The 10,755-nt window shown below is 41.9% G+C and overlaps 1 protein-coding gene across 1 annotated transcript; it reads left to right on the forward strand.

Annotated features, from left to right (window-relative positions):
* The first annotated feature begins 7,998 nt into the window (after window positions 1-7,998).
* On the forward strand, window positions 7,999-9,842 carry LOC142217851 (sperm acrosome membrane-associated protein 6-like). The gene is made up of 8 exons (XM_075286170.1): window positions 7,999-8,216; window positions 8,308-8,382; window positions 8,468-8,545; window positions 8,650-8,682; window positions 8,815-8,892; window positions 8,983-9,086; window positions 9,203-9,362; window positions 9,559-9,842. The coding sequence occupies exons 1-8, from the start codon at window positions 8,006-8,008 to the stop codon at window positions 9,840-9,842; spliced, it is 1,023 nt and encodes a 340-aa protein (XP_075142271.1). The 5' UTR covers window positions 7,999-8,005.
* Window positions 9,843-10,755: the final 913 nt, after the last annotated feature.

Genomic DNA, 10,755 nt, shown 5'->3' on the forward strand with positions numbered 1-10,755 from the left:
GATCTACACCTAAAAAAAAAAAAAAACAATCCTGTATTATTCTATATTTGCAGGATTGTAATAAAAAAACAAAAAAAAAAAAAAAAAACATTTTATTGTTTGATAACTTTATTACATATGAAGGTGAAATGTCACAGTGTGGGGGGAGGGTTGGAACAGAGAAGGGTTGGAATGGTGGTAGGAGGTGGTGGAGGGATGTAGAGAGATCACTAGCCCATTATCTTCAATATATACTGCATGTATTGTTACAAGATGGTGTTAGGGGACAATTTACAGGGTCCGATGAGTGGGGCAGACATCAGTAATGGATGTTCTTAAGAACATTCATTCCAGGATATTGCCCTGCTCCTGGGCTGTGTTTACACACAGCATTCACTACTGTATGGGGATGAAGGAATCTTTTATCAATTCTTTATATACATTTGTTTCCTGCACATTCCTGTTTACATGGGAGGATCTCCTGATCACAAACAAACAGCTTTCATGATGCATAAAAGATGCGATCACCCGACAATTGAGCGTTTGCTTGTTTGTGGGGCGATCACTGGCGCCTGGTCTAGGACTGATAGTCTCTGCTTATAGGTCTGATAATTAGTCTATGTAATATGCCTTTTAACCGCTTAGCGACCTTTGACGTACTATTACCTCATGGGTGCTAGGTACTTAGCGCACCATGAGGTAATCCTACGTCAAGGATATTCCGCCTGCTCAGCTAGCTGAGCGGGCGGAAGCGGGTGATATCTGTTACCGACAGCTATAACCCTTTTCCATAACCTGCGGTCGGTGCTTTTACTGATCGGAGGTTTTAACCCTTTGATTGTGATGGTCAAACATGGCCACCACAAACAAAGGGTTTCGCCCTATTCCTAACCCTCGGTACTCCCCGCAGCAAGATCGGAGCCTGCGGTCTGGCCACTGACCCCAGGCTGCCCTGAGCCCCAACCAACACTGTCAACCGAAAAATAAAAAATGTTGCGCCTTTCAGAAGATGGCAATGCAACAAACATTGATTTATGTCCCCAAATGTGTTTTTGTTCTGCAGAATTAATATCGAATAAAAAAATAATATAAATGAGGTATTGCCGTAACCGTACCGACCTGTATGACACTGGTGTACCCAGAATAATGGACGTAATCTCATATGTGGGTATAAAGTGATATTAGGGCACAGTCGGACACAGAAAGGAAGAAGTGTTATTTGGTTTTTGGAGCACAGACTTAGACGGTTTGGATTTTGGATGCCATGAAATTTTTGCAGACACCCTAAAATTGCCCTTACAAAATGGGGTCACTTCTTGGGGAATTCCAGTTTACTGTCACCTCCAGCTCTCTGCAAAAACAACATGCCGCTCAGAAAGTCCCTCTAACTCTGTACCCCAATAGCTCTAAAGCGCAGTGCTCCTTCCCTTCTGAGCCCTGCTGTGTGTCCAAGCAGCAGTTTACACCCACATATATAATTTTTTGACCACTGGGATGGCCCACTTAATCATTTTAGGAGTGCAGGTCTCTGACAACAAAAAGTGGGAGGAACATATTGGGCGCCAAAATGGCATATTTCATTCAAAATTTAAATTTTTATTTTGTACATTACTTTTTGGGAAGCATTTTTAGTCTCAAAATGATAATACCTCTTGATTCATTCCTTGATGGGTGTAGTGTCTAAGATAGGGTCACTTTTTTTTTCTTTAATGTAGATTGTGAGCCCCACATAGCACTCACAATGTACATTTTTTTCCCTATCAGTATGTCTTTTTTGGAATATGGGATGGAAATCCATGCAAACACGGGGAGAACATACAAACTCCTTGCAGATGGTTTTTTGCCCTTGGCGGGATTTGAACACCAGGACTCCAGTGCTGCAAGGTTGCAGTGCTAACCACTGAGCCACCATGTGGCCCCGAAATGTGATCACTATTGAGGAGATTCCATTGTATTGATACTTTAGGGACTCAGCAAACGCGACATGGCATCTTAAAACTATTCCAGCCACATCTGCCCTCTAAAAGCCAAACAGCACTGTTCCCATTCTGAGCCCCACCATGTACCCATACAGCAGATTATGGCCACATATGGGGTATTAGCGTGTTCAGGAGAAATGGAGTAACAAACTGTGGTGTGCTTTTAATTCTTTAACTACTTGCAAAAATTAAAAATATGGCGCTAAATGGATGATATATTGGGAAAAAAAGTAATTTTTCATTTTTATGTCCCGATGTTAATAAAATCTGTGAAACAGCTGTGAGGTCAAAATGTTCACTCTACCCCTAGATAAATGAGGGGTGTAGCTTCCAAAATAGGGTCACTTTCAGGGGGTTTAGACGGCATTAGTACTTTAGGGGCTCTGCAAATAAGACATGGCATACAGCAGATTATGACAACATATGGGGCATTTCTGTGTTCAGGAGAAATTGTGTAATGGACTTTAGGGAGCTTTTTCTCCTTTATTCTCTTGTGAAAATGAAACATTTGGGGCTAAATTGACAGTTTATTGGAAAAAAAAATAATTTTTCATCTTCATGTCCCAATGCTAATAAAATCTGTGAAACAGCTGTAGGGTCAAAATGCTCACTCTACCCTTTGATATGTTCTGTGGGGGTGTAGTTTCCAAAATAGCATCACTGTTAAGGGGTTTCCACTGTATTGGTACTCTAGGGGCTCAGCAAATGCAACATGGCACCTAAAAACTAATCCAGCAAAATCTGCCATCCAAAAGCCAAATAGCGCTCCTTCCATTCCAAGTCCCGCCATGTAGTCATACAGCAGATTATAACCACATATGGGGTATTGCCATGTTCAGGAGAAATTGGTTAACAAACTGTGGGGGGCTTTTCCTCCTTTAACCCCTTGTAAAAATAAAAACTTTGGGAATAAAGTGACATTTTAGTCAATTTTCATTTACACATCCCAATGTTAGTAAAATCTGTCACCCTTTCACGCTGGGAATTTTACCAAATCAATACCCATAAACCTCAATTGCGTGATGTCGCCCAGATGTTCACCTACCCGTCTACGTAATTTTCTAACTGTCTTACCAATATATTCCATGCCACATTGGCAAATGGCTCTATAGATCACACCTTTGGTACGACAGTTAATGAAGTGTCGGATGGTATAACTTACACCTGTCACCTGACTCACAAAATATTTGCCACGAGCAATGAATGGGCAAGCCACACACCCACTACATCTGTAACAGCCCTTAGTCTGCACTGATAGCCAATTCTGAGCGGCAGCCAGACCTACAAAGTGACTATTTACAACACGATCCCTGATGTTTCTCCCTCTACGGTATGTAATTTGAGGCTGAGGTCCTACCACTGGCGCAATATCGGAGTCCATCAAAAGGATCCTCCAATGTTTGTTGATAATGTCTCTCACAGGCCCAGAAGCCCCATCGAAAGTGGCTATAAGCCTTATCAAGCCCTCATCCGGACTCTTTGTCTTAGGTGTCAAGAGTTGTGTCCGGTCACTTCTGAGAGCAAATTGATAAGCTTTGCGTATAACCGAATCAGGGTACCCCCTGGCCTGAAATCTAGTTCTAAGGTCATCCGCTTGGACCTTAAAATCCTGGAGAGTAGCGCATTTATGACACAGTCGCAAAAATTGACCCTTAGGGATCCCCCTCTTCAGAAATGACGGGTGGTGACTCTCCCACCTCAACACAGAGTTTGTAGCGGTGGACTTCCAAAAAATTGTGGTATGTATGTCACCACCCGCCGTTCTGAAGATTTTAACATCCAAGAAGGGTAAACTACAAGGATCAATTTCAAAAGTGAAACGGAGACCAATGTGGTTGTTGTTCAAGGACCCAACAAACTGTTCAAACTCACATTTAGTCCCCTCCCAGACGACAAAAATGTCGTCGATATAACGGGCCCACACGTGAACCCGCCCAAGCCAATCGCTCTCCCCCTCACCCGGACCCAGCGAATGCTCCCACCAGCCCAGGAACAGATTAGCGTACGATGGCGTACAAGGACTGCCCATCGCACAGCCCCTGAGCTGGTGGAAGATCCGCTGGTCAAAGGTGAAATAATTCCGGGTGAGGGAGAACTCGAGCAACCGCAGGACGAATTCCGTGTGGGCCCGCAAACGACTGCCACGAGTCTCCAGGTAAGACCGAACTGCCAACAAGCCAAACTTATGGGGGATCGATGAGTACAAGGCTTCCACATCAATTGAAGCTAGTTGACATTGGTCGTCAATGTGGGTACCTTCCAACCTTTTCAATAGGTCAGTGGTATCTTTTACAAAAGAAGGAAGTGCACATACAAAAGGGGCCATGATACGGTCTAAATATATACCAATGTTCTCACACAACGCCCCCACCCCCGAGACGATCGGTCGACCTTTCAAGGGAGTCGTCCCCTTATGGATTTTGGGGAGGGAGTAAAAAATGGCGATGCGGGGATGTGATGGCAATAAAAAGGAGTATTCCTCCTTGCTAATTAAATTATTACTCAAGGCATCAGTCAGAATAGATTTAAGTTCCTGTAGATACATTTGTGTCGGGTCATTCGATATAATTTCATAGCAGGATGTATCTGCCAATAAAGATTCACATAATGCCTTGTAATCACCCGAATTCATCACCACGATGTTGCCCCCTTTATCCGAGGGCTTAATCACCCTGGACCGATCCGTCCCGAGGGTGGAAAGCGCCTGAGATTCCTCCCGTGTACAGTTATGGTGGGCGAACCCACCAGAGACCTGTTGTAAATCACAGAAAACGAGGTCAGAAAACACGTCTAAACATGAAACATCAGTTATTGGAGGAGAAGCTGTGCTTTTACTTTTAAGTGTGGTAAAAGGACCGCATCCCGTTTGTTCCGGCAATTCCTCAGATAATCCAAAAAGAAGTCGGACATCAGTCAACATTTCTGTTGAGATGCCCATTTCTAAGGCCTCCCGTCTATCCTTCACTCTAAAATATTTATACCACTTAAGTTTGCGAATAAACAAATTAATGTCTTTTGTCCAATTTAAAAGATCAAAATTATTGGTAGGAACAAAAGAAACACCTTTCTGCAAGATTGAAATTTCAGCAGGTTTTAAAGGGGTGGAAGAAAGAGTTATGATCTATGCCTCTACTGACGTGGTTTCCCTAGGTACCGATTGCGAAGAGGATACGAAGTGCTGTTGTCTAAAAAATCCCGATTGGTTTGAGGGTTACTAGATGCTCATCGCCCTCTCCCCCTCTGATTTTTTCGGCTTTTATTTTATTGGCGATGCTTGCGTTCCTTTAAATGATATTGGAAACGCTCCACTGTTTGCTGTAATACCCGTTCCTGATTCACAAAATCTGACTCCTGTACAAATTTCTGGGCAGTCTCAATAGCGTCTTTTAATTTTGTATCTAATTGTTCTAAGTTAGATTTTTCCTCTTCTAACAACAACTGCATTAGTCTTAGAGAACTATTAGTAGCCTCACGTTCCCATTTACCCAAAAATGTAGCGTTTCGGCAACGTGCTGCAGGCACCAAGGGCATACGTAAACCACGGGGAAATATACCCTGTTTGATGTAACACTCAAGGCTATGCACCTCCCACCACGCGCTGATTTGTTCTTTATATATTGCAGTAAGTTCCCTGAATGCTCCCTTAAAAGTAGGAGTATATTTCTGTTGGGTATAATTCTTATCGGAAAATATATCTGGTAGTTCATTCAACCACTGGGCAGTATCAAGATCTGTCCTGAGAAAACCAGCCATATCCCGAAAATAGCAAGATTCCAAGAAAATCTGATAATGTATACAGTAATTGCTCAATACTGCATTAACAATCCAAAAGGAGCAATCAGGAAAACCAAAAATGCATAAAACATAACCTTTAATTGAACCATTAAAATAGGAGTGGGAGGGGATGGGATCGTAGGACGCACACTGTCCGGCACTCCGGAGTGTGAGGGGGATAGAGTGTCTGCACTGAACGCATCCTCTGTAAACTTTTCTGTCCTTTTCAACTAGCCACTCTACACCAGTGTGGTTTGAATGTACTTTCTCCACATATTGGAGAGTGTATCGGTCCCCCGTGGTGAGCATGTGTACTGCAATATAAGATACAACCTATAGACAGGTATAGTGCTGTCTGGAAGATGGCGGCCATGTTTTCCTAATTATGTACAGAATTCTGTATATTTGTAGTAGGAATCTAAGAAAATTGTAAAATTTTTGTCTAATTTTATTTCTAAGTATTTTTAGGGACCCAGAGGCTTCAGATTATGCCTCTGTAAATTCCAGAATAAATCAGTATAGGTTTATTACATATAAACCTGACTATATACTATATACCATAGTGAACTATGTAAGATCCTGCCATACTGATTGGTAAAATCATGTGACCAACCTGCAGTATTATAGTGATGTCATCATGGAACCTGCAGCAGAGTCTATTGTGATGTCACTGGGGTATATAATGTGGTGCTGGGCAGAGAGCAGTCACTCATCAGTTGGATGTGAATACGTGAGTACTGCTTCATTTCTGTCTTTATCTCTTGGTAATAAATAAGTGTCCCCTCCTATATCCTTACCCATTTCCTTCAGGTTTTTCTTAGAGGGGTTTCCTATGAACAGAACCAGATTTACATTTGTAGATTATTCAAAGATAAACATCCGGACACAGAGTACTGCATGTCCGACTCTGTGTCCGGATTATAAAACCCGGTTTCGCGGCGGAGAGCGCAAAACGCTCACTGCCGCTCACGGCCGGACAGCTTTCTCACCCATTCAAATGAATGGGTGAGAAAGTCTCCTGCAGGCTTCCGTCTCCTGCATCTGTTTTATGCAGGAAACGGAAACCTGCAATAAGGACAGATGAACGCTGATGTGAACGAGCCCTTAGTGGTGATATCTGTTTTATCAGTTACCAATGGATATGTCCATAGATGCAGGAACTTTCTATGGGCTGGAACTGGTCAGAAATTTCCTTATTCTAAGACCGTCATCAATGAGATGATTAGAGAAAGTCTTTAAAAACATTTTTTATAAATATAAGAAATTAAAACATTTACAGAGTTTTAACTTTAACCGTCTACAAAGGTAAATCTAGTTATATTCATGGGGAAAAAAACCTTTATAAAACTATTGTCTCTTATTCCTAAGACATCTGCAGAGCAAACATCTCTCCATCCCTATAACAGAGCCTCTTATATCAATGCACTTAACTTTACTGCATGCTGTGACTTGTAGTTCTATGGCAATACATAACTGAACCCACTATATATATAGCCCAGATCCCCTACCTGCTGTATCTTTATAGTAGGAGTCCAAGTTTCTTAATATCATGAGATATCTTATATTTGTATTATTCTGCACATTGTACCCTAGATCGGTGTTTCTCCCTCTCACCGGCCCTGTTATGTGTATATTAGGGAATGATGTTTGGTTAATTTGCAGGGATTTAGCTATATAACATACCCAAGCCCTTAAGCCTCAGGAGCCAAAAGGTCCCTTTGGTCCATATGAGGAGACCTGTACCATAAATGACATTTTATAGCTGGGGATCATCTTACATATTTATCATTAGGTCTTAGAAGTTTCAGGTCAGATCTCTGGATATTGTAGAATAATTTAGTGTTGATTTATTACATGTAAAATGTGACTATAATAAATCTATTATTCCATATACAATAATATCAGCTATGTGAATTCTGGACATTCTCATGGGTAAGGTCATGGCCAATCTACATCATGAACACCCATCGTGATGTCATCATGGAACCTGCAGCAGAGTCTACTGTGATGTCATCATGGAACCTGCAGCAGAGTCTATTGTGATGTCACTGGGGTATATAATGTGGTGCTGGGCAGAGAGCAGTCACTCATCAGTTGGATGTGAATACGTGAGTACTGCTTCATGTCTGTCTCTAGCTGCCTGTATATAGTATATAGATAGAAGTAACACAATGTGACATTGGACTGAATTTTGCACAAATAAAAATCGTAACCTCATTTTTCTGTTTTCTCAGGTTCGCAAACTCTGAAGTGCTTTTTCTGTGACGACAGTCATGCGTTTCTTTCATTCCTATAAGCTGCTGCTGCAGCTTATAGTGATCCTATGTGGAGCGGAGGTTGTAAGATCCTGCCTACGATGCTTCACCACCCCAGCAGACAGAGCCAGCATTTGCCAACATGCCGTCTCGCTGGGAAAGATGGGACCTGAGGAATGCCTCCAGAGGCTGAACTTGGGTTTTGACCCCCTGAATGACATCTCATTAGGTAACTATGACCTACTTCTATTTCTTATGGCTCCTCCATCTTGTACATAGAAGGTGTCATCTCATAATCCTCATGTCTCTTCTCCTTGCAGCCTTTTCGCAGATGGATTACGTTCGTAAATATCTAAAAACGTTCGAAAAGGAAGTCAAGAAATTTGACAAATCAGGTAAGTTCCTGAAATCTCAACAATTTCTCCAATTTCTGTTGATGCATCAATAGTAAATGTCTGATTTCTGTCTTTTTTCTTTTAGCTTCTGCACCGGCTTGGGTCGAGCAATTTGATCAAAAAATGGCCCAATATGTAAAAGCAGTGAAAAGCCGTGCAGCAAGTAAGTGTGTAATAGTAATCAGATAGAATATATTATCTGTATCATCTCCCCTCCCCCACACATGCCCTTGGTTATTCTTAACTGTCTCCAATTCCTTCCATCAGGTTATCCTCCGGCACAATGCAGTCCTCCATGTGGTGAGTATTGATCAAACAGTATCATCCATTAGACAGGACCATGTATATGACCCCCATGATATATATATATATATGTGGGGATCCTCACTTACCTCATACATTTAACTCTCTCTCTCTGTTTTTTATTCCCAGGTCTTCAAAAAGCTGCCAGAGCCTTCACCTGCAGCCGCTGTGCCGAGGAGGATTGCCAGCTCCCTGTGGCTTGTCCCAGTAAGATCATTTCTATCATCACTTATTATATAAAGCTTTTGGGTTTTTGCCGTTGTGTTTGACCACCGTTTCTCTTCTCTTTCTTTTCAGTTGAATCCATTAAAGTAAATGAATTGGATACGACCAACATCTATTGCGGGGCCTCATTCATCCTGCCAGATAAACTAAAAGTAGTCTGGAAATATGCCAAAAATGTAAGTCATCAAGTTCTACCTATTCTATAGGTATACACATAGCAATGTCCCCATTCCTGCTCCAGTTTATACTCCACATGTGACTAATGTCTTTCTGATGTCATCTATGTTTTCAGATGAAGGTCACCGATTCAAGCTACTTTAAGGATATCCACACTGGCGAAGACCTGTTTGTAATGATAAAGCCAACAAGAGTCAGCCATAAAGGGACATATGCCTGTGAGATCTTTGATGAAGATGATGACATAATCATCCGAAAATTCTATTATCTGGATGGTAAGAATTCTAAAAGCGTTCTGTCTCTCCAATATTTTGTGATACGTCACATAAATGAATATAGTAGATAAGAAGCCGCTCCCGGCTCTGCCCTGCTTTTACTGTAAAGAACTCTTTCTGATAATTCTTCTGCTTATTATGAAAACAATTTTCCTCTTATTGCTTTATTTACTTACATTTATCTTCTATTTTTCAGTGGCACGGTCAACGTTCGGCGATCAAATGCAGATGGAGTTTCAACGGGCTTTAGTAGAAAAACTTCCTACTCAAGAGGATGAAGAGGAGAGGCTTCAACATGGTCCATCCACTACTGAGACCATCCTCTCATACCTCAAGAGCCCCATCAGCTATGCCATCTACGCCGGAGTCTGCTTTTTAGTCATCATCTTGGTGGTTGGATACCTGGCCCGATATTCCCTCAACGTGGAATGGAGGAACAGGAAAAAATATAGTCCACTAACGTCACCACCATATCCCTAAGATCTACACCTAAAAAAAAAAAACAACAATCCTGTATTATTCTATATTTGCAGGATTGTAATAAAAAAACAAAAACAAAAAAAAAAACATTTTATTGTTTGATAACTTTATTACATATGAAGGTGAAATGTCACAGTGTGGGGCGAGGGTTGGAACAGAGAAGGGTTGGAATGGTGGTAGGAGGTGGTGGAGGGATGTAGAGAGATCACTAGCCCATTATCTTCAATATATACTGCATGTATTGTTACAAGATGGTGTTAGGGGACAATTTACAGGGTCCGATGAGTGGGGCAGACATCAGTAATGGATGTTCTTAAGAACATTCATTCCAGGATATTGCCCTGCTCCTGGGCTGTGTTTACACACAGCATTCACTACTGTATGGGGATGAAGGAATCTTTTATCAATTCTTTATATACATTTGTTTCCTGCACATTCCTGTTTACATGGGAGGATCTCCTGATCACAAACAAACAGCTTTCATGATGCATAAAAGATGCGATCACCCGACAATTGAGCGTTTGCTTGTTTGTGGGGCGATCACTGGCGCCTGGTCTAGGACTGATAGTCTCTGCTTATAGGTCTGATAATTAGTCTATGTAATATGCCTTTTAACCGCTTAGCGACCTTTGACGTACTATTACCTCATGGGTGCTAGGTACTTAGCGCACCATGAGGTAATCCTACGTCAAGGATATTCCGCCTGCTCAGCTAGCTGAGCGGGCGGAAGCGGAAGCGGGTGATATCTGTTACCGACAGCTATAACCCTTTTCCATAACCTGCGGTCGGTGCTTTTACTGATCGGAGGTTTTAACCCTTTGATTGTGATGGTCAAACATGGCCACCACAAACAAAGGGTTTCACCCTATTCCTAACCCTCGGTACTCCCCGCAGCAAGATCGGAGCCTGCGGT

The sequence above is a fragment of the Leptodactylus fuscus genome, chromosome 9 (assembly GCF_031893055.1).
Source record: "Leptodactylus fuscus isolate aLepFus1 chromosome 9, aLepFus1.hap2, whole genome shotgun sequence".
NCBI lineage: Eukaryota > Metazoa > Chordata > Amphibia > Anura > Leptodactylidae > Leptodactylus > Leptodactylus fuscus.

Bases quoted from the DNA above. Each gene is read 5' to 3' on its own strand.
- LOC142217851 (XM_075286170.1), top strand. From the start codon at position 8,006: ATGCGTTTCTTTCATTCCTATAAGCTGCTGCTGCAGCTTATAGTGATC. The intron at 8,683-8,814 runs GTGAGTATTGAT...TTTTATTCCCAG, and splicing joins ACAATGCAGTCCTCCATGTG to GTCTTCAAAAAGCTGCCAGA. The intron at 9,363-9,558 runs GTAAGAATTCTA...TCTATTTTTCAG, and splicing joins AAAATTCTATTATCTGGATG to TGGCACGGTCAACGTTCGGC.